The sequence below is a fragment of the Aspergillus stella-maris genome, assembly GCF_047715825.1.
Source record: "Aspergillus stella-maris strain CBS 113639 unplaced genomic scaffold BDV14scaffold_67, whole genome shotgun sequence".
In the NCBI taxonomy this organism is placed as follows: Eukaryota; Fungi; Ascomycota; class Eurotiomycetes; order Eurotiales; family Aspergillaceae; genus Aspergillus; species Aspergillus stella-maris.
The window spans coordinates 83068-109484 of record NW_027396861.1 but is presented as its reverse complement, the minus strand read 5'-3'; the positions used below and the strand labels follow the sequence as shown (position 1 = coordinate 109484).

Here is a 26417-nt window from a genome sequence, read left to right as displayed (position 1 = left end):
AAAGAGAAAGAAAGAGTAGGAGAGGAAGAAAGATGAAGAGATAAATGAAAGCAAGAAGGCAGAGGAGTCATATACTCAGCCCACCTCGTATTCAGTCTTGGAAGCCTTGGATCTCTACCAGCGTATAAGAATGAAATAGAGAATGAGCATTGAACCAGTCATTTATGTAAATCAAAACCATCTATTGTAATAAATCAATATCCTTACTCCAAACACCTGGATCATAGAGATCGACTCTGCATCCTGTTTTATACATATCCATGTCCATAACCATTTCTCATCCAACCATTCCATAATGCTCACTAGCGGCTCTTGTTAGTATATTGCCGGTATCAAGAAAGGAAGGAATACGAACCATAACCCAAATCTCTTTGAAAAGATAATTCTCGTTCCAGAACGAGCAAAGCACAACACACCAAGCCAGAAAAGACAGGACGATATCTGCCCGCAGACATCCCGCCACAACCCCCCACCCCTTCCCCCACAAAAGCCCAAGTCAAATAGTCGAAAATAAAGTCAATGTCGAAGAAGAGATTGTATACCGATTTATCCGCACCGCACCAAAGAAAAGAAGAGTCGAGATGCCCGTAAATTCACATCAGAAGAAAACCACATTCCATCTCAAATAAGAGCACGGAATGCTACCGCGAACTCGCAGACGAGCCACTCCCGCGTCTCCCCGCATGCCGGGGACAAGCGTACCCCACCAACACAGTCTTCTCTGTCGTCTGGTGCCCGCGCTGGCCGTAGGCTGTGCAGGGATCAATGGCGTGCTTGAAGTAGAGGCACCCGCAGACGGAGTAGCGTTCGACTAGTTGGTAGCACATACTGTCGAGGTGGAGGGTCTTGTTGAAGGTTGAAAGTTGAGAATTGTGGGATTGAAGGCGAGGTAGAATGAGGAAGTTGAAGCAGTGAAGTGAGTATAGCAAGCAGTAGCAGCGCCAGCAAGCAAGCAAAGATAGCAAGACCCAAGCAAAGCGCAACGCAACAAATGATACAAGAACAGAAAGGAAGCAAAGCAAAGCTCCAACTCCAATCCAATGTATTCAGTAATCCAGTTCGTAGCAAGTGAGTGAGTAAGTGGATATCCCCATTGAACCTGGGTCCGCAAGCTCTTATATAGAACCCCGGCGGTTTATCAGTCTCATCTAGTCTAACTCGTAGACTAGACTAAGGCGTTCAATTTCCATCCAGCACCCAGCTCCAGCTTCCAGCCCTAGGACCCGTAGACCCGGTTCATCATCAATGAGCAAGGGGCCGAATCGGAAAAAGAAATAATTAGGGAGGTGTCGGACGCCTTTAGGTGCCAGGTTGACGTTGACGTTGACGCATAGCTAGCTAGCTGCTCTTAGGTTCTGGTGATACCGTTGCGTTGCGTTAGGGTGAGCGGGTGAAGCAAGGTACTTCGCATATACCCTCGTAGCGTGATGCAGTCATGCAGGCATGACAAAGCTCGACTAGCTGCAGAGGCACAGTGCAGCTCCATGAACGAGGTGGTCAATAATGACTATTCAGCAAGGATCAGCCGGTTAGCTGGATACCAAGCGCAACGGCTGGAGTGGACCTCACAGGGCGCACCAATGGAGAACTGGAGTACAACGGCATGGCCGAGCACAGAGAATAGAGCAGAGTAGAGCTCCAGTGGATAGAAAGGAAAGAGAAGCTGAGCTGAATAGTGACAGAACAAGAACCATCCAGCGCCTTAGCTGAACGGGGCTAAACCCCTTCTGGTCTAGTTGGGCGTTTTTCAGCTGGGCTTGCCACTCTACTTACTCACATCCCCGACCCTTCCACCGTTGCTGCCTTGCTTGTTCCTTGACCTGGTCAGTGAGTGAGCTATTCTCGTCTTGGTAGTAGAAACAAGGATGTGAAGGGGGGTAGGTACCTCTCTCCCGGGTCAGCCATCACCACATGGAATCCCAGCACCTAGCCCAGCCTAGTTCCGAGATAGCCTATTGACTCTGTCCCAAGACTATGACGCTTGGGCGTACTGCTCTATTAGCGCTGAGTTTCAACCTCGTTTCAGGATTCAGGTTCCAGCCTGTTGATCATGATCAGCGGGCTTGAAATAGGCCTGCCAATCGGGTTTCTTTCGTTCTTAATCTTATTCTCGTTCTTAACGCCCGGTGGGTGGACTGGAAGTATAACGCCCCGTAGCTGCCTGCGGATGCTGCGGGACTATGGAGTCATCGTTTAAGTTATGGCTTGGAGTCAAAATCATGTATTGGACCTTGCCTTAGACCCGTGACTGTGAGGCTGAACGTGATTAATCATGGGTTCCTTGCCTGCACTTTGGCTAGTTACTTGACGGAAATCATCTTCCGTCATACTCGGTCACTTTGTCATCCTCACTATCCTACCGTATCCTTAGCGCTATGGAAATACGTAGAAGAAGGATCGAGTCACAAACAACTCAACGGTGGCGAGTTTCATTTATCAAATACCTCAGTTAAGTCTACCGTACACGCCATGCAAATTACTAAGGTTACTAAGTATTTGTCACATCGAAAACACATCTTCAAACTCCAGATGAAAATAATCACAACCCGCCCATTCCGCCCAACGCACCCAGACTCAACCCACTAGCCAGTCCCAAGCGCAGCATTCGCAGAATATCCTCGCCCCTTGTATCCTCCGGCAGACCCGCGCGCCAATCCCACTCCCGTTCGGACTGTGCACCTCCATCCGCCCGAGGAACAAGGACGCCTGAGCCGTCGGCTGAGCCGGATCCTGACATTGAGCGTGTGAGGACGTCGTTGCCGATGACCGAGAACGAGCTGGAGCCGGTGAGCGACGAGACGGATTTCTTGAGTAGTGCGCGTGGCGAGGGGGGCTGGATGGTGTCTGGTTTGCCGGATTTGGAATAATATTCGAGGAGCGTCGAGCGGAAGCACTCTTCGCATTGGTCGTAGACTCGGGGAGTCACGGTTTCGAGGTCTTCGATGGCTGATAGAACGGCGAAGCGCTGGGCAGTTGTCATGATTGACGTTGAATCTAAGAAATTAGTACATGACTCATTGGAATAGAAATAGGGACGTACGAATCAGAGGCATCGCCTCTCCGAGCAGCGCTAGCAACCCGTCAACCTGGATAGCGGAGTCGCGGTCCGGATCGTAGAGTCCACCGTAGATGCTATCCGCCGCACTGCTAATCACCGCAACCAAGGCCTGTGCGGCGGCGCGCCGCCGTGCAAGCGGCTTGTAGCGTGGCTTCTGCCCTGCCGGGAGGCTGATCGCCTCATCGCGGGTCTCGTAGAACCGTCGCAGCGTGGCGTATCCGCTGAAGTAGAACTGCAAGATCGACGCTGCTTCTTCGTCAGCTGACGCAATGGCCAGCAGACAGGTTTTCGGCTCTCGTATTAACGTGCGCAGCTGCTCGTCCAGGTCGCCCGACGCCGGATACGCGCGGGAGTAGAAGATACTATACGATATGAGCAGGTCGACGACGGATTTGACCTTGCGGCGGTTGTGAGCGCGAGCGTAGCAGACAAGTGCGAGGCCGTATTCTTCCGAGTTGGTAACGGTGAGGTCACCGTAGCGCTGGAGAGTCAGTATAGCCTTTAATTTTGGTCAGATGACTTACCTCGGAAACTCGTCGACCTTCCTTGTCTAAACCAAGTTCAGAGCACAACAGAACAACCTTGTCCATCTGCTCGGCAGTGTCTAGTGGCAACCTGTCCAAGAGCTCTGAAACACTCTTTTGCATCTTCTGGTTGTCATCGAGCCTGCTCATAATCTCCAAAGCCAGCTCCCATCCTTCCCGAGATCCAGTTTCATTCTCAATCGATTGTCTGTCAAACAATCCAGTGGCATAATCACTGAGAATGTCGTCTCTGTTGATACGCTTGGTGTTGTCATCTTGACCGTACGACAGGACCATCAGGTCGTTGTCATTCAGGCCGGACGGTGGCTTAGCACTGCCTCCGGTTTCCAGCCAGCCACCGACTGACGCAATCTCAACCACTGCAGCAGCCACACATAGTGACCACGTCTGCAGTAATTTCAAAACGCCTTCAACATCACCTTCAAACACCGACGCCAAGCCGACTTCAAGTCCGCTGAGGGAATTGATCTTGAATCCGCTTTCGTCCGCCGCATTTGTTGCGCTTCGGAAAGCCAGGTTCAGGCGGCGAAGATATGGATCACTTGGCTGCGGGCGTTGCAGTAGGCCGACTTCCTCCTCTTCGCCATCCCACCAGACGGTCAAGGCAATCGACGCTTCGACCCAGCTCTCTGCATGATCCATAATGACCGACGGATCGCCGAGGATGATTCGATACATTGACCGCAAGTTCTGATAGATGGTCCACGGCACCCGGCTCTCAGCCATACGGGCAGTCTCAGTGAACGAAGTACCTTGGAAAGCAGTAGGCTTGAGCCCGAAGTTGACGGCCTGGAAAGGGTTTCCTGCAGGCGCCGGGGCGGGTGCGGGCTGCTCATCACCTTCTGCAAATTCTTCGAGATCAGCCATGGCAGCGAGAACCCGTTTCCGGTACAGCGCCCACTCTGCGTCGAGAACATCCCAGTCGTCATGCTGGGCGCTCGGGCAGGATTCTAGGATTTGAAGCATCTTGTTGATACACCTTTGGATGTTTTGTAGCTGTGCTCCACGGTATCCTGCTTGTGGTAGGCCGTCTTCCAAGGCTGAGCGAGCGTAATTAAAGTCGGCCGACCGTAAGAGTTGTGTCGCTTCCGAGACCTGGCCCCGTAGAATAGTAGCAATGACAATCTCCCAAAAGTTTGGCGATGCTGTAGGGTCGGTTTCGACTTGCTTCACAGCTTGAATGTCTTCTGAAAGAGAATTGTTCCGTTCCTGCCAGTCTAGGAGCACCTTGGTGATGGGTACGGGTCTCTCTGCGCGCATGCCAAACACCATCGAACGAGGCGCAAAAGCGTTGGCGAATCCTGATGATTTAGCTGAAGGGGGCGGATGGTGGAGCTGGAGCAGCAACGATGCTAGGAAACCAGCCTTGGTGTAGTTCGGAGCATTGTCTCCAGGTCCAATCCCGGTTCCATTTGTTCCACTTCCAGGAGTGTACCACGCTGTAGATAGAGAAGCGCAGATCTTCCCGATAGCCTCGCGTAGATAACCATCGTTATATTGCGTCTGCCGTGATTCGTCGTACAGTCGAGTAATCTCGTCTTCGGTCCGGATAACGAAATCGCTCGGCTCTTCCGCTGCTGCCTTTCGACCGCGTGACGCGAAGTTCCGTACGATAGCCGGTATGGGAGAGTCCTTCTTTGGTGAAAGCTTTGCCTTGCGCAGGGGCGATTGGCTCGCCCACTTGTCGTCGAGCTTGGGGCGTTTCGCGTTATCGGGTTTCGTGTAGATTGACTTGCGCGATGAAGGTATCGATGGCTGAAGGTTCACGTTGCCAATGTAGGAATCAAACATGTTTACGCTCGGTCCGGCGGGTCTCGTTGGTGCGAATAGTTCCTCCTCGGATTCTTCTTCCATCGGCTCGTTGTTCTCCTCACCCGGTCCTAACCCACCAGACATGAAAGAAGACTTGGGTCCATTTGACACGCCCCAGGCCGTCGACTCATTGAATCTAGGTCCTCTTGACACGTCGAATAGAGAATCTGCTGCTGAGAACGGTTTCGCGGGAGCTGTCTTCTTTATCCGCGCCGCGAAATCGGGCGAGTCGACGGAGGAGCCAAAGATGCTGTCATTCAACAGCTCCGACTGGCTAAAGATGGGTTTCGGAGAGTTGCCGTGTGAACGAGTGCTCATTTGCGAGCCGCCATAGATAGTGGATGGGGGAGGGCCGGCGGGGGTGAAAGAGTTCGAGGCGGACGGAGGCTGCGCTGGGGTCTCGGAGCCATTGCGGAGAGGATCGCGCGACTTTCCAGGGGTAGCCGGCCCAAAATTCGAGTTGAAGTTGAATGTGAAGCTCATCTTGAGCTCGAGGGATGATAGGAGTGGTTAGGCGACAAAGTTGATGATGGTGTTGGTACCGCGGAAGAATTGTTCGACGCGGCTGTCTTGAGCGGTGAAACGACGGGGAGCTATTTGGGGTTTCGAGGTATGCGAGTGAATTGATTATAAGGGAAGTAGGTCAGATAATTCAGCCGCCTCCACGGCGTGGTGTTGTTGATAGAGCTCCGGCAAGCATACTTTATTTTCTCGCGTGTTATGGCCCAGCAATGCCGCGGAGGACCTATCACGTGAGGTCATGTGACGTACAGCTGTTGCCGTCCCATATTGGATTAGCGTTGCCATATACTTCGTAATTTGGCCATCGTACAGACAGCCTCTTTTAGATTTAGGTCCAAGTTAGATTACTTGACTGGCCATCAAAGTGTCAAAGTCTTCAATATAGGATACTTGCACCGATATTTTGTTCTGGTAAAGAGAACACGGCTAATCGGCACATGATCTACCGGACCAAACCGCCTGATTATTTATATATACAAGACCGACCGTGAGTAGGACGCCCTATGACTCGTATTCGGGTTCTGTTACAGGCTCAGAATGTCCTCAGATCAAAGCTTTGCAGTAAATATCCAACAACAGAGCGGAGGACTCGAGGAAAGAAGGTTCTGATGTTCAGCCTCGTTGGGCTGAGCCAAGATCAGGGGTCTTGTCACCTGACCGTAAGGCTAGCCTAATTTGGACGCGTCGTATTCGTCGGTTTCTCTGATTGGCTGGGACTTCCACAAGGCTGAAGTGGTTCGTGATGCAATTGAAGCTCGTATTTGGGCTCATCACCATGATTCCAGCGCAGAACATGATCGGGCAAAAGGTACTTAAAGGCGAGATGATCCCTCGTAGACTCGTAATCAGTCAGCAATTCCTTCTAATATTTTCCGCATAAAAATTCGCCAAAATGGCTTTTTCCGATACCAACCATAACAGCACATTCGGCGACATCGGAACGTCAGAGCTGGATACTCGAATGCAGACACCATCATCCAGGGGAGCAGACTCTGCTGATGCTCAGAGAATTGATCCAATAAGCTCTTCACGGCTCTATCACATCTATCACACGGCGATCCGCTATGACTACCGTATATCCGACGCGGATAAGAACCACCTCTACTTTTTCTACAACTCGCACCTCAAGCCGCTCAAGGCAGATATCACAGTTCATGCTGGCGCAGATAATAGCGCACCGATATTAGGCGTCTGCAAGTTTCTTCATCTTTCCCGGCACTGCAAAGTTGGCCTGGGTGACCCCGAACATGCTGGCGCTATGGTCTGGGAAGATCTCGAGTGTCAGAACCTCACCATGACCAAGTATAACTGGCAGATGTCTATCCCTTTATCAACCGGTGGATCTGCGCGACGATGGTTTGTCTGGAAGAAGACCCGGTCTTTAGGGGCAGATGGGGCTTCTCCTGGGCTTCTCAGTCTCCGCAACTTCAAGCTCGTGGATGAAATGACAGGACGGGTAGTGGGGGTGTTTACCAGCAATGGCTTCAAGAGCATACGTAAGAACGGCAAGCTCCAACTGACAGCGGACTATGGGCCCCAGTTTGACATCATGGCTCTTATAACGTTGCTGGCAATGTACGAGAGGATCCGGCGGAGGACGGGCGGAAAAGGAGGTGGCGGCGGAGGGGGAGACGGTGGCTGATACAAGAATTGAGATATATCTATTGCAATAAACAGTTTTTCCACGTGTTCAGCCCTATCAAATCAGCCCGAGTCATTGAGCGGCACGGTGCCGACGGAAAGTGGTGTAGTTCGCTAGAGAAATGATGCAGCCTAGCCGGAAGCCTTGGCTACTTATATTACTCTCCCACAACTTGATCTATGGCTGTTGAGCTTCATCTACTGTCTCTATACAGCCTTCAATGGCCCAAAGACGGTCTCACCAGAAATCTAGGCACGGCTGCCAGGAGTGTAAACGCAGACGCGTGAAAGTATGTATTTCCGACCAATCCTCTTGTCCCTGGTGCCTGGCATCGTGGCAGTGCACCTTGGCCCGTCCCCGCTCTCCCGACTTCTGCTTCTACTTTCTCCCCTCCCACCACCACTCAGTGTCCGTATCTAACCCTTCTCCCTTCCAATCAGTGTGACGAAGCAAGGCCAGTGTGTGGAGCTTGCGCTCGCCGGTCCGCTATATGCGAATATGACTCCTCCGGACCTCTTCGATGGATGACCGATGAACCGTCGCGTTCTCCGCGCCCCCCCTCCGACCGTTCGACAGCACCACCATCCCCGGATTTTAGTTTTCTTGGCCAGTTCCGGAGTACGCACACAAACCATGGAGATACACCTTTACCATCTCTCAATATTTGCGACCTGGAATTGATGCTGCAATGGGTCAACAAGACATACGGAATATTTACCCGGAGTCAACAAACCGAGGTTGTTTGGCGGACCTATGTACCTGAGGAGGCCCTCGCTCACCCGTTCCTCATGCACGGCATCCTAGCCTTTGCAGCTCTGCACATTGCATGTACGCGTCCGTCCTTGTCGCCGGGATTCGGGGACAGCCATGACCGGGACTACCTCCAGATTGCCATCTCGCATCAAGACCAAGCGCTGGCGCTCTACCGCGAGAAACTCGGTGACATCAACACCGGCAACGCCAAGGCCATGTTCGCATTCGCCAGTATCGTTGTCCTTTACGCTTTCGGATTTCCGCGCACTCCCGAGCCGGGCAATACTGCCGTTGGTGATCTACTCCAGGCGTTTGTGCTAACCCGTGGTATTCAGCACATTCTGAACCAAGCAATGAACGCCATATTTGATGACTATACTTGGGGGTTATTACGGGATGTCAACAACTACGACCCTGTCCTGCCAATAGAAGCCCAGGCAGCTCTGGATCGACTGCACAGCGCCAATGAAACCTGCACGAGACAGGACCCCATCCTCCATGATACAGCGCTATATCAGGGCGCCATTGACCACCTTGCCGATATGATGGCTGCCATTTATGCAGGACTGGGATTCGCTCTGGCTTGTCGGTGGGTGATTAAACTTCAGCCCGCTTTTCTCGATCGAATTAGGGATCGTCGACCACTTGCATCGGTGATTCTCGCGCATTTCTGTGCGTTACTTCCCCAGTTACAGGATGTGTGGTTCGGCACAGAATGGGCAACGCGCGTCTTGCAGGATATCTGGTACAGCTTGGACGACTACTGGCGGCCTTTGATTCACAATTGCATGGAAGAGGTATTCGGCGAACATTATATTGCGATGGAACGATGACACTGGTGCTATCGACCGCCTCAAAGCAATACAATTCCATAGAGTCCGGTTTACTCTCAGGTCGGAGTGCTTCCCGAATCGGACTTTCAGCTCCGAGCATACCGCCGGCGAATTCACGCCGGACTCCAAAAGTCGTCTCGATGCGTTGCTGGCGTCCAGTATCAAGTTCGGTCGCGCAACCTCAGTGCTTCAATAACGACGGATCGTCTTTGATGGCAGGAGATGACATCTGCCGGCCTATCGGACGGCGACGATAGTCAGTGGAGCACCGTACGGAGACCTCGGGTGTAGCGGTACTTCACCAGAACACCAATGCGGCACTTTAAACTGAGAGCGCTATCTGAGGAATGTCTGAAGTCGACCAAAAGATTGCAGTAGAAGTTTCAGTGTTCCGGGTGCAACAATGAACAGTTTGATTATCGTCCAGTGGAGGACCTTCAGCTGCATCTGACAGCACGTCATCTCAATGCGACCTCCCACCAGATTAAAGATGGAGGAGTACAACGCCCGCGTCTAGTTTCCGGCTATTTGAGACCATTGTCCTTGCCCGGCTCTCGGGAAGCGTTTTCCTCAACGACACCACAAGCGGGCACTGACGTCTACACCTTTGACTGTAAGAAACTATGTCGAGTGGCCGAAGAGAACCGAGATATCTCCCCATGGCACTGCGTCGAGAGCAGACAACGATCGTCTCCGGTTTAGAGTTAAGAGACCGCAGTGCTTATATATAGACCCCGCTCAGTATCATCTAGCGTGACATAGACCAATCGAATCCTCAAGACAAACATACAAGTACCGTAGAACTTGGGAAGAATACCTCTATATCTGCATCAGATAACTATATAGCCTATAGCGCGTAGGTCTGGATCAATCCAAAATGATTCCTGATCGGATACAGCGTCGAATGAACCATAGTATAGGCGCTGCTGCAAGGTCAGGCCAAGGCTCGAGCGTGTAACTCCGCTGCTGGATGTAAGCTGGATGTAAACTGGATATCTTGCTGCCATCCTGCATCCCGCTCGCCGCAAGGACGTCAGCACTAACATGCACTCTAGGAGAATGATCCGGCAAATGGCAAGTGCTACAAGGTCAGGTCCCATGCCTTTGATGTGCTAAGAATAGCTGAGTGCCAGGGGAGGTGCGGTGAAGGACAAGGTAGTCGGGCCCTAGTGTTGTTGCCGCCCGCGTCTGGGGTTAAAGTGCACAAGGTGCATGAAGCTATACAAGAAGTGTAAACCAATCCCTGGTTTTTACAAGGGGACTGTGAATATTTATAGTAACTTGGATCCCAATCTTGACCAGGAAAGCTAGATACCCTTTTGTTTTCTACTTCTCGTCCTATCCGCACAGAAGTGATCGAATGACAACCCTAACCTTGTCACCAGTACCAAGAACGGGTACGCGGTTATGGCACTCCATGAGCTTTCTTTGGGAATTCGCCAGTGGGCAGTGCAGTTTCCCACGGCACAGAGACTAGTATCGTAATGCCCGCTTTATTATTGCACCGTTATGCTGAGACAAGATCATCCAATCTATCTCCTTGCGTACCTCAACCCCTCATCCGTGAGACCTAGGGGTCATGGATTTCGAGATACCTTTTATCCCTCAAGGGAATCTACCGATACAAAAACAGTATAACCACTTTCCAAGCTCTTGACAGGGCACAACTTGAGCTCTCAAAGAACTCCAATGAACGTGTAAGCGAAGGACTGGCTCCACTGCGGAGAGACTGCCGGACAACGATATGGTCTGGCTGCAAACTACTCCAAGTAAATGGTCGCTTCGCGTCTCGCATTGTTACGGTGCGGTTTGCGGATGCTCACCCGGATCTTAGGGCTTCTCTTCCCCCCTTGCTTGCAGGCTTTAGTACAGCTCATCCTGGATACCTTGTGCGCTATTCCAAGGCATAAAAAATTGTCTGGTCGTCGAGACGACGTCACTCGGTGCCAGCAGCGTCTGGCAAGACTAAGGTGGCAGCGAAAGACATCCACAGAGCCACCTTGGCCCGGGAAAATTATGGTTTGGGTTCATGGGAAGGCCGTAATCCGTTCTGAGAGGCAGGAAAGTGGCGTGCGACTTGGGCTCGGCTATCCTCGGCCTATCTTTGCTTCAGCATCTCATCATAGGCTACCGGGACTGGACGTGAGACGAAGACACCAAACTTCGTGAAGTAGCCGTTCTGTGGCTTGGGTAGTAGCCATGAAAGCAGGCGTCTATCTCTTCCCATCCCTCCAATCTAGCTCCATATTATCCAAAAAGACGCATTGTTACTGGTGAATCAAAATTCCCTGCCTCCAAGAAGCAAGCTTAGGCTGCTCCCGTCAGGCTTTGGCCCGTTATACCCTGGATAGGTCCTTGGTCTTGATGGTCTGACTTTAAGTGGTCTCGAGAGGGTTCCAACTACAAATAAATACTCGAAAGTATGGAACACAAGCTTGGTATTGGATTGAAAATGGCTCTCTGCTGTAACATGCCAGAGAGAGAACTGCCGCCACTGCAACTACTACTCCAGCCACTGCTGCTGCTGTCACAAGGTCTACCATTGGAAAAACGAGCGTGAAGGCTCACACCTGCCTGACAACACAGCCCCAACTCTCATGACGGATACGAGGAAAAGATCATGATTTGGTCCGTCGCTATTGATGAAGAGTGGAGAAAGCACCATGGCTTGGTGCTGGTACCTAGCATGATTCTAGCCCTTGAAACATACCGACTACCCTCACACCCTTCACTTCACCCCTCACCTCCAACGGCGTTACATCTTTCCTCTCCTGATAACTGATCAGCGAGACTTAGAAGCTGTCATATTGCTTCAGGCATGGCCTCGATTACAGGGATAGTTGATTGGTCATCTCTTCCTCTCGCCTTTAGCGGGCGACAACCGGCAATGGAAGTCTCTTGAGCCGTTTACAGCTTCGATTCTAATCTGGACTGGTGGCAATTCGACTGGCCCTTTCTAGTTATCTCTACAGAAAGGCACTGGGTAAGTCTCTCCAACTGCTCATGGTAGTCTAACATACTAACTTGAGTAAAAGCAACAGCTACTTGCCCACCCTCTTCATTTCTGAAGCAAGCCAAAGACCTGGAAACAATCCCAGATGTTTATCCAGTTTCTTCCAAGCGGACATCCATCTTATCCGCTGTTGCCAGTTGCATGGAAGTTTCTTTCCGTGATGGACGCGACCGCCATGTTCCACCAGTGGCCGGTTCATACGGACGGGCAGCTGGGCGTGGTGTCTCATAGAGGACATAAATTGTTCAAACCATAGTCGCCATTATGGGATTCAAAAATTCAGTGACTCACGTTCAACGACAGGTCAACAACAAGTTCAGAGACCTTTAGGGCTTTGTCGGGACTTAAGTATATCGACGACTTCGATCTATTCTCGAAACCAAGAGCCACACCAGGCGCGCAGTTCAGCCCGCACAATTGTTTAACATGGCTGTTTTACAAGGAGTCGAGCCGCGTGTGGGCTTAAGGTAGTGTCTCACAACAGAGATACGCCCACCTCATGTTCGCAAAGGCTACTTATCCGGAAAATGCTAAGATCGAAGAAGCCATGACCAAGATTTGGGACTTGGAGTCAAGATTCCAGTGCGTTTGAATGAGTCTGGAAACCCCCCAGCGATCTGTTCCTATCTACTGCTATAGGCAGTTTATCGGAATTACACTATTCTTTGGTGTGACGCTGGGCTCTTTCGGTCTTGTGTCGTGGTTTTATAGAGGGTATGGTACCTGTGTGCTTGGCTTTGAAATTGTCCCAACTCAAAGTGCCTGCAAGATAGCTTTACTGACTGGGAGTACTGGGACTCTCATGTTCCCTCCTAGCCTGGCCCTGTCTGATTAGGGCTGTTTTGGGCTGCGTTATATCTCGCCGAGGACTAGTTGATTTAAACGGCATAACAATGTGATTCAAAGGGCTGGTACATTCTGATATGTCTGACCGGAGGATAGAAACATTGTTCCCGGCGATTTTGTTTCCTAACTTTTCGAGTTGGCAAACTGGGCTGCTACAGGCACCAAGAGCCTATGAACTCATCTTTCAGCCAACAAAGAATATCCTGGAGCCTAGGAGCAGGTACCGTAAGTGAAGTGGCGGAAGTGAAGCTGGGGTGAGGTTAGAGTCAACTTCGAATGCCCCAGGCTCACTATGCTCTTGGGCTCGAAGCGTTCAAGGCCGGCCAAGAAGAATGGCCTTAGACTAGTGCCTGGATTTCGAGGCCACCGAGAGGACTGGCGCAATTGGTTTGAAGTTTGAACCGATTGCCGTAGACATCCCACCATCTGTTTACATTCCGGCGGCTCTCGCGTTGTGGTGAAGATCGAAAGTTACCTTTGGTGAAGCTCTTTGCGTTCCGAGATGAAGCCGAGATGAGGGATGCGCATCCCGCGACCGCAGTAACTGAAGGATCTCTGTGGTATAAGAAGGCGACGATTCCTCTTTCCCTCTTCTCCTTTCTTCATCCTTCATCTTCCTATCTTCTCCTCTTCCTGCTCTGCTCGTCTCGACCGCAAAAACAAGCTCTTGTCTACAGAAGTCCTAATTCTATCGACATTTCGAACAGGCAAGCTCACGATTGACGAAGCCATGAGGCAGGAAGAGGCCCTACGGGGATCGCTAGAGGAAGAACCAACTGTCCAGCAGCTCTCTGCGTTGATGGAGGTTCTTGAAGATTTATGGACATAATTACGGTCTAAATTGCACGACGCATCAGACACCGTACCATTGCTATGTCTGTTGTGGAAGGGAGATTTAAATCTACTCTGGGATGCAACAAGAGGGCAAAAATGGCCAGAAACTTAATCCTTAGTAGTTAGGACCTAGCCAAGTGTTATATGTTTACCCTAAACAGAAGACCATTAAGGTAGAAGATCTAACTATAGAGGAGATAGGGAAGTATTGTATTAATCATGTTAAGAGATTTCTTGCCAGATCCCGTGAGCGTGATGAAGAGGCTATCGAGTTACGCGAAGCCTTGCAGCAGCAAAGGACCAAGAAACGGAACTGGATTCGACAGCGTCTGCCCCTCTTGTCTTCGCCCAGTATCTCTACTTTACTGGCTCTGGTGTCGAGATTTGATCATCTCGTGCTTTGTAGCGCTCTCCATTATTGTCCTGATTCTGTCTTTTGTTCCAAGTTTTCCGCTGACCGCTGTGTTGGTTTTCCTGTCTGTCCGTCCTTTCTGTACCGTTGTCCTGCCTGAATACGTTCAAGATGGCCAGGACGCCCTCTTCCACCACTTCCCCACGCAAGCGCCCGGCTGTGGGTGGTCTCCTTGGAGGAAGAATGGCAACACGCCCACTTTCAACGGGGCGATGGGAGGGAGTTTGGACTTGTACGCTCGTAAATGCAAGATGAAATGGTTAGGCCTAAACAGTAGTACGCAGATACACTTTCCACATACCAAAGAATCACGTGGATGGCTCATGGTCAGTCTCTTGCGACTGGCCTGGGATTTATTGGAGTCTTCTTCCGGCCGGTCATTGGTTGATACCGAGCCAGCACAAACGTCAGCGTCGCCGGCTGGCTCTTGACGATGGTCCGTTCGTTGACTCTATAGCGAGGGAGGTCGTATCATAGGTCGATACTCAAAACAGACGACCGTGAGCGGCTTGAAGCAATGAATCTCTGTGAGCTACCTACTGGGCGAGCATATTTCCAAGTTCCAGGAGTTCAAAGCCACAAGGGAGGGTATAGAGAACCGCAATATGCCCAAGATTACCATTGAACAAAGGATCATGAAGATGGGTCGTCCAGAGCATGAACAGCGTACTGAAATCACAAAATTGCGGAATGCGGTTAAAATCATGAACCGTCCTCTCAAAATGTTATTTAAGAGAGTCTTCTTGTGTCCTCCCAGCACTAATAAAAAGTCCATTTTGTTAGTACGCGGCCCGACGCTCCAGTCTTTTGCAGAGGCTATGTGGAAATCCCAGAGGTTCAAAGATGTCGAACAATTCTTAAAAGCACGGCCGGTACGCGAAGCAAGCCCCTGCCGCCGGCACCGAGTGCACACGTTGTTGTGGGGGAAAAAAAGATTCAAGGACTTCGTTAACCAGTATCTGGCTAAACATGAAGACTAGAACTATGTGGACGCTCGCTTCGTTGATGGGCATTCTGTTACCGGGATTCATCCACGTTCAAACTACAGCTAACATAGCGGTTGGGGCCTCCAAAAGCGTGGCGAACTCTCAGTCTTTATCTCTTAAGCAGGTCAAGCGGAGCGATGTACAAAGGTACCCTCAGCCCTAATTCATTCACCCGGCCACGAAATATGGCAAATGGCCATGCTATGAGTGTCATTTTCGGTGCTTCGCGAGAGGTCCGGGTCAGGACGACGTTCTGTGTGAGAAGCCCTATAACATTGCGTCCAACATTTAGTCGCCGGTATTGGGGTACGCTCTACCACGCCTGTACGATGTTTCAGAATCGGTATAAAAGGCTCGAGGGTAAGAAGAAGGGCTGCCAAGTTAAATCTGTGCATACTGGCCGTAACTCCCATCGGAGGCAGTGTTGCAATGCCACGCACAACTCGGTGGTCTCGGACTGTTTGATGGAGATTCGAAGGGAAAGGGCAAGGAACATCCCGAGCCTCTGGACGGGGATTTTGACCCTGGAGGACGACCAATTGGGCGGTTGGGACCATTCGAGCTCGGGACATTCAACGGGAACTGGAACCAATTGACTATTGCTACTATCAACGTGAATCGGGGGTATCCCACCACCAACCAACCGTACTTCCACCGGCGGCCGTGAAGTGAGGATCCCCTTGCCGCAGATTGTCTGAAGGAAAACAGATCACTGGTGGGGAACATGATCTACATGGAGGATGAGTTCACTGCCGCAGCACGGTTGCTATCGACATGGAGGGACTTGTTTGTATCCGATGTGAGTGACTTTCCTCTCGGAGATCTTCTGAAAGTCCAAGACGTGTCCGCTACCTAGTTATACCAGGTCAATCAATTACTCAAACTGACCTGAACATGCCTGATAGGCATGATCCATATCCGGTCAATCAGTCGGTGTTTATTATTTTGAGCTGTTTGTCGTGATCTCGTTTTTTGCGCCGCCTAGGTCCGCGTTCTAGAAATCGAGTTCCATCACATCTTATCAGCTTTTGGTCTGTCCCGTGGGCTGAATTCGCTCACAATCGTGCCCAGTTGCTGGTCAGATGCTGGTTATGGATGCCCATGCTCTAGGAGCATTGCGTCTTGGGTTGCGCCCCGTTCGTTCAAGGTCAATAATCAAGGGTTTGTTCACAGCAACCAAGTGCCTCTCGCCTTGTCTTGTTTGTATGTTTGTCTGTCTCGGCAGTTAGAGGAGGTTATTGAGGGGCGTCGCGAGCGGGCCGCAGAGGGTGGCGGTCATTGGACTGGGAGCTTCGATGTGTATCCTGTCTCGGACTTGGGGACGATATGGTAGTGATGATAAAGATTCTTAGTAGTTAATTACGTCTGGTAGTTGCATAATCTGACGGGACTCTTCTGAAACCCATGAGGAGTGGGATAGGTTCTAGATAACTGACCGTGGACAATTCTTCATGTTTGCTTTTTTTTTGTTTCTTCTCAACGATGCCACGCTTTGGAATCCCGAGGCCTTCGGTCTCACATCTATGTTTGTACCTAGTTGTTGATGCCGCTCCAGATATTTGATTCTGAGCGAATATATCACTCTACTAGCACTCGTGAGACCAACCACCATTCAAAAACAAGTCACATACCTGCTGTAGACCCTAACAAGCACCTTTCATTCCCCCTAATGGATAAGGACGAGGGCAGCTTTCGACTTGAGCTACATATGCTAATTCTAACCCCACGAAATATTAATCCAAAATGGGTTTGGACTGTATTCTAACGCCTTGCTCTCTTTCTTGTATGAAGGACTGTAGTCTTGAATCTCGGGGATTCGGCCATGCATATATCAACCTGTATGAGGTGGGGGATAGAAGATTCGGGGTATGCAGTGGGTATGTGTGTTTTGAGTTTGATGGATGTTATATCCAAGGGGCCGGTGGTTTACGTATATAGTGGCGCAGAGAGAGTTGGATTAGGGAGAGGTGGAGGATCAGTCTAATTACCCACATTGCCAAGGCAAATTAATGTAACCTGAGCAATCTAAAAACTCCAACAGTATAGAGACCTATATACAATCATGGTCCTAAAAACCCTATGCCAACCCTCACCACTCGTCACAATTGAACCTCAAACCCCAGCCTCAGCAACACTCAACCCCCCCTTAGTCACCATAACCCTCCCCCTCCCCAAAAGCACATTAACCTCACTCGGATGCACGATAACAAAAACCCCCAGAACAAAAAACATAAGCAGCGCATCAAAAACATATATGAACGCCTCATTCCTCAATAAATACCCATCATACCCCTGTAAATACTCAATAACGCGGAATATCGATCTGATCAGGATAAGGACGCTAGATGCGTAGAGTGCCCACAGGTGTTTCCTCCAGGGGGTTGTGCTAGCGTTGCCGAGGGCCGTAGGGTTGGAATTTACCCGCCGCTGGAAAATGAATGAGCAGATGACGAAGAATCCAAAGAAGATTATCTGAACGAAGAGGCCGCCGACGATGATGTTTTCGCCTGTGCTGGGGTTGTTTGTTACGAGGATTCCGGCGCCTATGCACAATCACTCGTTAGCGCCTCCTCCAAACATCAAGAACATAGGGTAGGTAGGTGGGTACGCACCAGAAGCCTGCATCAAAAAACTCAGAACATCCCCCGCGACAAAAATCTTCGTCATCCAGCTTACGCGGATAAGAGAGTACTTTTCTCCTCTGACGAGGATGATGATTCGGCCGAGGTACATGTATATACTAGCTGCGAATAGGGCCGGGGCAACGAGGAGGAGAACAGATTGCATTATATATGGGCCGAGTGTCCAGTCTGGTGTTTGGGAGGAGGATAGGGCGCGGCCGATGTAGCCTATGAATTCGACTGTTGATTTGAAGTGTTAGTATGTGATTCGTGGGTAGGTAGAGATAGAGGGGAGGAGACGTACAGTATCCACCCAACACCATAGGTATAAAGAACCACGTCCGCGTTCGAAAGAGGTGGTATGTATGTAGAGCCGTTACAATGCCATAAAGAATTATGAAGATGACTGCTGCTGCCATAGACGGGTCATAGTAGTACGCTTGCCAATTGGCGAAGCCGCCGTCGCTTGACTCGTCGGACATGGTGGAATTGAGTCGGCTGGGGACTAGGGAGATGTAAGATAGGGCGAGGAAGGGATCGAGAAGAAGTTGAAAAGATTTCGATCCCCATTTCTCAGGAAGACAGTTCTCCTCCTTTATTTTTGACCATGGTCACTGTCTTCTCCATAACCTCGTATATCTCGTAACTTTCTTCGAATGGGGTTTAGCGTCCGCTTCGTGCCCCGTTTAGAGCAGTGTTGGCCTCAGGCAGAGAGCATGCGAAAATAGATTACGTGCTCAATCTAGTCCCTGCACAGTCATCACAGATTGATCCATGGTCTAATTGCCAATGCCCTTCAAATCACTCACAACAGTAACCCCGTTCGACCTTCCATACTCCACGGCATCGGCTGAAACCTCCTCACACCGATTGACATAGACACAATCCACAGTCGCTTTATCATCATCGTCCCGTGCATCAGTGATGTTCTTCACCGCAATACCCGAGATTCTGGTGCTCGATAGATTTAGCACCTTCAACGTCGGCAACATCTCAAGAATTCTGTCGACAAGCTGGTCGTCGACTTCTGAAGACTGCGCAATGTTCAGCGTCGCCACCCGGCAATTGTTCTTGCAAAGCTCCGACACGACCATGAATGGTGTGACCCTGAAGCAGCTGTCGATGTGGACTACCTCCAGCGGGGCTTTTGCTTGCTCAATGAATGCGTGGAGGGTTACTGAGGTCGCCCATGGGACGTCACTGAGTATCAACGTTGATAAATTTGGGAGAGGCGGTAAAGTATTTCCGTAGGCGTCTTCTTCCTTGCTAAAAGGGACAGATTCGGTTGCTGCGCCGCCTCGGATACGCAAGAATTGGAGGGAAGGAGGTAGACCGAACAAGTCACCGACGTACAGACCAGTCAGGTCCAATTTTCGTAGTTTAGGAAAGTCCGATGGGTTGAATGATGGTGGGTAAGGGAAGAAGACTTCTGGATTTGAGTGAAGGCGGAGTTCGGTGAGGTTGGCTATTGGCGTTGCAGTGGAAGGTTGGGTAATTCGGGGGACGTAGAGGGCGGGAACATATCCTAGGGTCATGGTTGCATCGGTCGTTCCAAAGGTGATGCTTTTCAGGTTTGGTAGGGATGAGGGCCATTTGGCTTCTGCGGCGGGTGATTTGGTGGCTTTGTGGATTTCGAGGCGTTCCAATTTAGGTAGGCTGGATAGGAGTTTGGAAATCGTGGATTGTGAGACTGTTGTCTCTGCTGAGACGAGAAGGACATTTAATTGCTTGCAGTTCTTGAAGAGTTCGTAAATGTCGTTTGATGTGGTAGGAGAGAGAATCTCTAGATGTTGGAGGTTCGGACACCGGCTGATGTACTCGAGGACTCTGCGGATAGAGGCTTTGGTGAGGTTCGCGACGACAGCGTGTGTGAGCATCGCTTTGGATCTCTTAATGCAAGACAGCACAGAAGACCAGTGGATTCTGCTGCGCGCTCTGGAGAAGTCAAGGCGCATCCATAGTTCGCGCATTGATGAGAGAAACCTGTCCCATCCTTTCGAAACACGCAAGATAGCCCTAATCTGGTCAGAGGAGAACGGAGAATGAGTTGATCACTTACACAGTATCTTTGAAGTCAAAGTGCTCTACTACCATCCCGGCTATCTCTAGCGGGAACACACTAAACGGATCGTAGCATCTTGATACCAACTTCTCCTGAAGCTTTGTATGCATTTGCTCCACAACCTGACAATTAGCTGCGTACAAGTAGACTTGGTAAAGGAACGAACCTTGCATCGTGGCTGATCCTTTGGTAAATTCTTCAGCGCGTAGGCATATACTTCAAGAGCCTTCTCCGGCTTCCCACTCAGTAGCAATGCTTTAGCGCAACGCAGGTATCCCTAACCGAGTTAGCGCAGATAAATCAAAAGTCAAGGTATCTTACGCGGTCATCTTTCTTATCCCGCTTTATCATCTGCCTAGCATCTTTCAAAGATTGCTCGTACTGCGATAGCTTCGTGTATGTTGCCGCTCGATTGTCAAGCACCGAGAGCGCATCTACATCAGGACACTTTAGTGCCTGAGGCATCAGTTAGACAGGACTTCAGCTAAGGCCAAAGCACAACACGGCCAATGAAAAGGGAAATAGTGGACTACCTCCGTAAAGGCGCTTATTGCAGCGTCCCAATTGCCTTGGCCATAAAGATTCTGGCCCTGGCGCTGGAGTAGCGCGGCTTCTCCTACAGGCGATTAGCGATGTAAGTCGCTTGAAGGTGGACCGAAATCGAAATACCTCGAGATCCCATTTTCAGCCACCTACACTAGTCAGAGTCGCAGACAAGACTATGGAGATCATGAGTCTGAGAGTGAGAGCCGTTAAGATCAGTTCCGACTTCCGACGGTTGGTCAACCTGGCAACGGGCGCCACTCTGGGCGTTGAAGTGTTGAACTGGCGGGGACCCGCGGCTTTGGTCTCTGTCGCCAACCCAACCGCGTGCAGTGTTTACATTCTTCCCCTTTCGGCTTTGCGATCGGCTGTTTTTATCACCGGCAAACCTCGTCGAGGACACTCACTTGTCCTTATATTTACTTTACTAACCAACCAGGCTGCTTGCAGGACAAGCACGTCGCCATGGAGCCACAGGGGGATCTGCAGGCTGCTTCTACCTACATCAATAATGTTTTACTGGCCCGGGGCCTGGTGAAGAGCGGCCGACCGATTGATTTTGTGAATCCGGAGAATGAAGAGGGTGGAACACCTAATACTATGGCCAGGATAATTAACTTGGTCAATGATTTGGTCCTACGGCGCGATGTAAGTTTATTTCTGCGAACCCGGCGCATCCGACTGACAGTTGCAGCGCGAAGCAGAGCACAGAGAGAACCTAGCTACGACGATCCGGACACTTCGAGCGGAGGACTCCCACAAGACGGTTGAAATTGTATGGGCCCCGAACAATTGATACAATGACGGAACTAAGAGTTGCAGGAAAAACTTCAAACGAAAAAGTCGGAACTGTCGCGATCGCTGGCCCTGGCCGAAGTCCAAGAACGAGCATTCAAGACCAACGTGTCGAGCGCGGAAGCGACCATCCGAGGATTGAAAGAACAGGTCCAGCGCATGAAAACGACTGTCCAGCAAGTTCGATCGCAATGCGCTAACGATATTCGCAAGCGAGACCTCGAGTTACAGAAACTAAAGGCACATCTGGCGGACCGACAACGAGGCAAGCGCGACGGATTAGGTGTGACGACGATCAACATTAACCCTTCTGCCAGTCAGTCTCGATCAAGATATCTGTCAGGCGGCGAGGGAGTGCGCGATCCGGGCTACAGCTTGAAGGAGGAAACGAACGAATTCCTTACGCAACTATGCCAGCAGCTCAGTGACGAGAATGACACCCTCATTTCCCTCGCGCGAAACACCGTCTCTACACTGAAAGAACTACAAGGACTGACGGAAGAAGAGACCGCTGAAAATGGATACTCGCACGCGGCTAGCCAGCGGTCAACGCACGCTGGTCCTGCTGTGACGAATCTGCCTGCTTCATGCGAGGAGCTGTCCGGTGAAATGGACCAAGTGCTGGACCATCTACGCACACTCCTCACCAACCCGTCATTTGTACCGCTGGAAGAGGTCGAGATGCGTGATGTAGAAATCAACCGGCTTCGCGAAGGGTGGGAGAAGATGGAGAGCCGATGGAGACAAGCGGTTACTATGATGGACGGCTGGCATAAGCGGATAGCACAAGGAGGAGGGTCTGTCCGAGCGGATGAACTCCGTATGGGTCTGAAGCTTGATGTTAATGTCGACACAAGACACTCTCGGGTCAAAGACGGCGACGTCGCCATGCACTCGCCAATCTTCGAAGACCAGGAGGACGAAGAGCTCGAGGACGAAGAGGATATATCAGATGAGGCTCCAACTCAGGAACCAGCTCCAGATGAACAGCCTCAACCTAGTGCTAGTCGAGCTCTCAAGGAACGGACAGACAACACGGCCGCACCCCAACCACCACGGAAAGGTGTGGCTTTCGAGAAAGACAGCAAGCCTACATCCAAAACCCAAGAAGATGATGACACAATGCCGATCAAAGCTCATCAATCCGATGCCGTCACGCGCCGGCCATCAAGGAAGCGGGTTGAGCCCAAAGGACCGCGTCCGGTATGTCCATCACCTGATTTAGACAGAATCCATCTGACGTTACAGGCACCCACTCGAATGAGTGTACCCCAGAAATTAGCCGCGGCCGAGATTGAGGCCCGCGCAGCTGAACAATCCCGCCGAGAGCAAGAGAGTCGAAAGAGAGCTCGTGGTAAAAAAATGGCAAGGAAGAAGACAGGAGACCGGCGACGAAGCACATTGACGAGCGACGAGCTGGGAGAGTTGATGGGGATGAAGTAGCAGGATCATATACCCATTTTTCGTTCTTCATGTTTAATATTTTGTTGAATATGTCCATAGCCTAGCCTCTTGGTACAGTAATGAATGAATGTCACGGCATAAACCTGAAACTCCGCAACCTCGGCAATTCTGTCGGTTCTCCAATTTACTTCTCCGCACCTCGTACTTCACCTTTAACCACGACTCTAATACTTTACTATACTTCCTTCCTTCAACTACCCACCCTAAAACACACCAACCATGCCCGACACCGACACCTTCAAAGGCTGGGTCGCGCACGACCCCAAATCCCCATTAACCCACGAACCCTTCACCCCGAAACCCTTCAACAAATCCGACATCGAAATCAAAATAACCCACTGCGGCATCTGCGGCACAGACATCCACACAATCCGCTCGGGCTGGGCGCCATCCGACTACCCCTGCGTCGTAGGCCACGAGATAATCGGCCTCGCGACGCGCGTGGGTTCCTCCGCAAATGATACGAAGCCCAATGACCCCGCGCAACGGGTTCAAGTCGGTGATCGCGTGGGCATCGGCGCGCAGTCGTCTTCTTGTTTAAGACCTGACTGTGAGGCCTGTTCTGATGGAGAGGAATCTTATTGTCCTTCTATGGTTGCCACATATAATTCGCGGTATGCGGATGGGAGTAAAGCAATGGGAGGATACGCTGATAAATGGCGCGGGCCGGGGCATTTTGTTTTTCGGATTCCGGACGCTTTACCTAGCCATGGGGCGGCGCCGTTATTGTGTGGTGGTGTTACTGTTTATGCGCCGCTGAGGAAATATGGTGCTGGGCCGGGAAAGAGGGTGGGTATTGTTGGGATTGGTGGGCTGGGACATATGGGGATTCTCTTCGCGAAGGCTCTAGGATCTGAGTCCGTGGTTGCTATCTCCCGCTCATCGAGCAAGAAGGCCGATGCTGTTGATGGGTTAGGCGCAACCGACTTCATCGCAACATCCGAAGACAAAAGTTGGGCAAAACACCATTCCCGAACGCTGGATATAATCATCTGCACCGTCTCCGGCAAAGACATGCCACTAGCAGGCTACTTACGCCTTCTAAAACGAGACGGAGTGTTCGTGCAAGTCGGGGCACCGGAAGAGCCACTTCCGCCGCTGCGCGCGTTCTCGCTTATACAGAAGGGCGTCAAAGTTACGGGGTCGAGTATTGGGTCTACGGCTGATATTCGGGATATGTTGGCTCTTGCGGCGGAGAGGGGGGTTAGGCCTTGGGTGGTGGTTAGGCGGATGGAGGAGGTTAATAGGGCTTTGGGGGATATGCATGAGGGGAGGGCGAGGTATAGGTATGTGTTGGAGAATGGGAGGGGTGGGGAGGCGAATTTGTAGGTTGCATGGTATTGGACGTGGTCGGTGTTTGGTGGTTGGATGGCTGTTGTATAGAGTGTGGTGTACGGAGTTGAGAGGTGCATATAGAGAGGGAAAGAAAGAGAGTGGAGTTAGGAAGACTTTTGAGATTTTGAAATTGACTACCTAGGCAGTCTGTACCTTCTAGACTAAAGCAATGAAAGCAGAATTCGGCCATGGACGAAAATCTAACATGATCTCTACCATGCACAACCGCTCAAACATGAAACTGAATGCCAATCTAAACACCTCTCTCCTTGCACCACTTCTCGACCTCTTTCGCCAACTTCTCCTTCTGGTCCCTCACCAGCTCCATCATGGGCTCAACCTGTTTCTGGAGAGCGCCGTCGTACCCGTTTGTCCCCTGCGCCTTACACGGCGCAAGAACACTGTCGTAGATGGAGATCATCATCTCCATAACCGCGGACAGCTGGTTGGGTAGCCACTATACCAAATCATTAACATCCAGTAGAAGGCAGAAGGTAGGGAGCATACCGTAACTATTGGACTCCCGCCAGTAGCAGTAGGGTGCGGCGTCCGGCGAATAATGTACTCGCGGGCAAAGAGCCAGTGGCGCCAACGGAAGCTGCGGACGTGGTTAAGCGTGCGTAGGAAGAGGATAGCTGTCTCTGTATCCTTTGACGCAAAGTCGCACACGCCTAACTCCTCTGCCTTTGTGCGGATGTGTGTTAGGAATGTTCTATGGGGAAGGGGACGATAGGCGCGGAATTCATGGAGGATTTTTGTGAGAGGAGTGTTGGGCATGGGGATTTGGAGGAGGTGATCAAGGAGGGGAATCTAATTGTATGTTAGACTTGATTTATGCTAGGGCTTAAGTGTAGATTGAGACGTACGATACTATCGTTTGCGCCGCTCTCACCGCGGAAGTGGAGAGGTTTGTTATCTTCGCATCCGTCGTAGATGACCCCGTTGGGGAACATAGACTGGGAAGTGATGCCGAAGATGAAAACACGGAAATGAAGGTACTCGTTTGGCTTGGAGTTGGCCCACATATCTATGAGTGAGTTTGTTAGCCTCACACTCATGTGTTAGGGTTTTATCTGAAGATATACCTTCCATGCCGGCTTCAATCTTCTCCATCGAAGCCAAGATCTCGCGGAATCCATCATTGACATCAGAGCGCGAACCGCTCTGTTCAAGTGTGTCAATGACCTGAAGAGCACCTTTGATTAGTCCAGGGGTGTCCTTGACCATGTCGATATGGGTCAGTATAAATCCTGCCTCAGAGCTACGAGGGTCAAGACCGCGCTCGAATGCTCGGACCAGACGGAGGTTGGAGTAGACCAAGCCTTTGGATGGGTCCGCGAGGGTATAGTTGAAGAGCGCATAGGAAGCTGCATAGGACATGAAAGGGGGAATGTCCAGACTGGAAGGTTGAGATAGCATTAGTATAGCTTGACCAAAGGATAAAGGAAGATGACTTACATCTGTCCAGCGCGGTACAGAGGTCTGGCGACAGCCTTGGGTAAAAGCTCACGGCCGAGACCATAACCACCTTCAGGATTTGTGCACCAGTTCTTCCAGCATGGCTCAAGAAGGTAGGAAGAGGCGACAAAGGAGTAGTCACGGAAGATAGCCATGATGGTGTAGAGGTCTGGTGCACCATCGGCCGTGACAAGCTTGTCAACCTCGTCAGTCAGGTCTGGAAGAGCCTCGACGTGAGAGCCTAGCTCGTAGGTAGCTAGTAGACCTGGGGTTCCATCATGTTTGACGACAGGAAGTTGGTCAAGCAGGGACATCAATGGCTTGAAGGCATCGGGAAGGGTAGTAGGGGAGGTCAGATAAGGTAGGAAGCCAGTAGAGGTGGTGACAGTAAAGGGGTCTAAGGAATGGGACAAGGTGGAAGGGTCATCATGGATGTGAGGGAAGGACTCCATGGTGGTAGGGGATTGAGAGATGATTTTGGCGGGTGACATGATGAATGAAAGAGGAGAAAAGGGAAGAGGACGATGAGGTACGAGGAAGAGAAAGTGTCTCTGGGCAGGAAACTCGGCGGGGTGGGCTGGTGGTTGAGGGCGATAGATAGCCGGGCTCCTTCTTGCTTGAGGGAAGATAAGGAGTGAGCAGGTTGGCTGGAAAGTGAGCGCCCTTTATAAGGGACGAGGCCGGTATCAATTCCGGCCTCTGAGGGTCCATTACGAAAGAGAAAGTGAACACGTATTCTGGCAGGATTACGCCGTGATAACGTTGCAGATTCATACAGGAAAGCCTCCCTAGCATCCATGAAGACTCTCTTGGCCATCCCCCGTGTCCCTGCGCTTCACTCTCAGCTCCGCTATGCTATGGCATCTATACAAAAGCTTGGCAC

The 26417-nt window shown here is 50.9% G+C and overlaps 9 protein-coding genes across 9 annotated transcripts; 4 read left to right on the top strand and 5 right to left on the bottom strand.

The window, feature by feature from the left end:
* Positions 1 to 117: 117 nt before the first annotated feature.
* Positions 118 to 467, bottom strand: BDV14DRAFT_180958 (uncharacterized protein). The gene is made up of 2 exons (XM_073769982.1): positions 356 to 467; positions 118 to 302 (listed from the first exon to the last, which is right to left on the bottom strand). The coding sequence occupies exons 1-2, from the start codon at positions 453 to 455 to the stop codon at positions 172 to 174; spliced, it is 231 nt and encodes a 76-aa protein (XP_073624209.1). The 5' UTR covers positions 456 to 467; the 3' UTR covers positions 118 to 171.
* A 1775-nt stretch (positions 468 to 2242) lies between these two features.
* Positions 2243 to 6102, bottom strand: BDV14DRAFT_180952 (putative nuclear pore complex subunit Nup85). The gene is made up of 3 exons (XM_073769981.1): positions 3583 to 6102; positions 3041 to 3539; positions 2243 to 2994 (listed from the first exon to the last, which is right to left on the bottom strand). The coding sequence occupies exons 1-3, from the start codon at positions 5896 to 5898 to the stop codon at positions 2540 to 2542; spliced, it is 3270 nt and encodes a 1089-aa protein (XP_073624208.1). The 5' UTR covers positions 5899 to 6102; the 3' UTR covers positions 2243 to 2539.
* A 569-nt stretch (positions 6103 to 6671) lies between these two features.
* BDV14DRAFT_180950 (uncharacterized protein) lies at positions 6672 to 7642 on the top strand. Its single transcript, XM_073769980.1, has one exon. It carries the CDS (start codon positions 6830 to 6832, stop codon positions 7577 to 7579), a length of 750 nt encoding a protein of 249 aa, XP_073624207.1. The 5' UTR covers positions 6672 to 6829; the 3' UTR covers positions 7580 to 7642.
* A 55-nt stretch (positions 7643 to 7697) lies between these two features.
* Positions 7698 to 9407, top strand: BDV14DRAFT_128441 (uncharacterized protein). The gene is made up of 2 exons (XM_073766039.1): positions 7698 to 7868; positions 8020 to 9407. Exons 1-2 carry the CDS (start codon positions 7800 to 7802, stop codon positions 9163 to 9165), a joined length of 1215 nt encoding a protein of 404 aa, XP_073624206.1. The 5' UTR covers positions 7698 to 7799; the 3' UTR covers positions 9166 to 9407.
* A 7961-nt stretch (positions 9408 to 17368) lies between these two features.
* BDV14DRAFT_192402 (RTA1 domain-containing protein) lies at positions 17369 to 18359 on the bottom strand (the record flags this gene model as incomplete). The annotated part of the gene is made up of 3 exons (XM_073771634.1): positions 17369 to 17799; positions 17869 to 18117; positions 18182 to 18359. 3 exons carry the CDS (start codon positions 18357 to 18359, stop codon positions 17369 to 17371), a joined length of 858 nt encoding a protein of 285 aa, XP_073624205.1.
* A 148-nt stretch (positions 18360 to 18507) lies between these two features.
* On the bottom strand, positions 18508 to 20784 carry BDV14DRAFT_128424 (Leucine Rich Repeat domain protein). Its single transcript, XM_073766038.1, has 6 exons — positions 20609 to 20784; positions 20473 to 20555; positions 20261 to 20395; positions 20106 to 20216; positions 19937 to 20061; positions 18508 to 19893 (listed from the first exon to the last, which is right to left on the bottom strand). The coding sequence occupies exons 1-6, from the start codon at positions 20619 to 20621 to the stop codon at positions 18657 to 18659; spliced, it is 1704 nt and encodes a 567-aa protein (XP_073624204.1). The 5' UTR covers positions 20622 to 20784; the 3' UTR covers positions 18508 to 18656.
* Positions 20613 to 22827, top strand: BDV14DRAFT_128421 (uncharacterized protein). Its single transcript, XM_073766037.1, has 4 exons — positions 20613 to 21130; positions 21177 to 21257; positions 21305 to 22480; positions 22526 to 22827. Exons 1-4 carry the CDS (start codon positions 20948 to 20950, stop codon positions 22718 to 22720), a joined length of 1635 nt encoding a protein of 544 aa, XP_073624203.1. The 5' UTR covers positions 20613 to 20947; the 3' UTR covers positions 22721 to 22827.
* Positions 22828 to 22960: 133 nt separating this feature from the next.
* Positions 22961 to 24070, top strand: BDV14DRAFT_203952 (NAD(P)-dependent alcohol dehydrogenase; the record flags this gene model as incomplete). Its single annotated transcript, XM_073774404.1, has 1 exon — positions 22961 to 24070. The coding sequence occupies one exon, from the start codon at positions 22961 to 22963 to the stop codon at positions 24068 to 24070; it is 1110 nt and encodes a 369-aa protein (XP_073624202.1).
* Positions 24071 to 24168: 98 nt separating this feature from the next.
* BDV14DRAFT_180941 (indoleamine 2,3-dioxygenase family protein) lies at positions 24169 to 26157 on the bottom strand. Its single transcript, XM_073769979.1, has 5 exons — positions 25535 to 26157; positions 25162 to 25475; positions 24943 to 25103; positions 24584 to 24886; positions 24169 to 24533 (listed from the first exon to the last, which is right to left on the bottom strand). Exons 1-5 carry the CDS (start codon positions 26023 to 26025, stop codon positions 24330 to 24332), a joined length of 1473 nt encoding a protein of 490 aa, XP_073624201.1. The 5' UTR covers positions 26026 to 26157; the 3' UTR covers positions 24169 to 24329.
* Positions 26158 to 26417: the final 260 nt, after the last annotated feature.

What these genes read in the sequence shown, in the direction of transcription:
- BDV14DRAFT_180958 (XM_073769982.1), bottom strand. Translation starts at nt 455, where the DNA reads ATGTCTGCGGGCAGATATCGTCCTGTCTTTTCTGGCTTGGTGTGTTGT. An exon ending in TCAAAGAGATTTGGGTTATG is followed by an intron (nt 303 to 355) that starts GTTCGTATTCCT and finishes AAGAGCCGCTAG; the next exon opens with TGAGCATTATGGAATGGTTG.
- BDV14DRAFT_180952 (XM_073769981.1), bottom strand. Translation starts at nt 5,898, where the DNA reads ATGAGCTTCACATTCAACTTCAACTCGAATTTTGGGCCGGCTACCCCT. An exon ending in AAGGTCGACGAGTTTCCGAG is followed by an intron (nt 3,540 to 3,582) that starts GTAAGTCATCTG and finishes CTGACTCTCCAG; the next exon opens with CGCTACGGTGACCTCACCGT. An exon ending in AGAGGCGATGCCTCTGATTC is followed by an intron (nt 2,995 to 3,040) that starts GTACGTCCCTAT and finishes CTAATTTCTTAG; the next exon opens with ATTCAACGTCAATCATGACA.
- BDV14DRAFT_180950 (XM_073769980.1), top strand. Translation starts at nt 6,830, where the DNA reads ATGGCTTTTTCCGATACCAACCATAACAGCACATTCGGCGACATCGGA.
- BDV14DRAFT_128441 (XM_073766039.1), top strand. Translation starts at nt 7,800, where the DNA reads ATGGCCCAAAGACGGTCTCACCAGAAATCTAGGCACGGCTGCCAGGAG. An exon ending in GTAAACGCAGACGCGTGAAA is followed by an intron (nt 7,869 to 8,019) that starts GTATGTATTTCC and finishes CCTTCCAATCAG; the next exon opens with TGTGACGAAGCAAGGCCAGT.
- BDV14DRAFT_128424 (XM_073766038.1), bottom strand. An exon ending in GGGATAAGAAAGATGACCGC is followed by an intron (nt 20,217 to 20,260) that starts GTAAGATACCTT and finishes TAACTCGGTTAG; the next exon opens with GGATACCTGCGTTGCGCTAA. An exon ending in AGGATCAGCCACGATGCAAG is followed by an intron (nt 20,062 to 20,105) that starts GTTCGTTCCTTT and finishes GCTAATTGTCAG; the next exon opens with GTTGTGGAGCAAATGCATAC.
- BDV14DRAFT_128421 (XM_073766037.1), top strand. Translation starts at nt 20,948, where the DNA reads ATGGAGCCACAGGGGGATCTGCAGGCTGCTTCTACCTACATCAATAAT. An exon ending in ATTTGGTCCTACGGCGCGAT is followed by an intron (nt 21,131 to 21,176) that starts GTAAGTTTATTT and finishes TGACAGTTGCAG; the next exon opens with CGCGAAGCAGAGCACAGAGA. An exon ending in CCCACAAGACGGTTGAAATT is followed by an intron (nt 21,258 to 21,304) that starts GTATGGGCCCCG and finishes TAAGAGTTGCAG; the next exon opens with GAAAAACTTCAAACGAAAAA.
- BDV14DRAFT_180941 (XM_073769979.1), bottom strand. Translation starts at nt 26,025, where the DNA reads ATGTCACCCGCCAAAATCATCTCTCAATCCCCTACCACCATGGAGTCC. An exon ending in CTGTACCGCGCTGGACAGAT is followed by an intron (nt 25,476 to 25,534) that starts GTAAGTCATCTT and finishes TCAACCTTCCAG; the next exon opens with TCTGGACATTCCCCCTTTCA. An exon ending in GCGGGAGTCCAATAGTTACG is followed by an intron (nt 24,534 to 24,583) that starts GTATGCTCCCTA and finishes GATTTGGTATAG; the next exon opens with TGGCTACCCAACCAGCTGTC.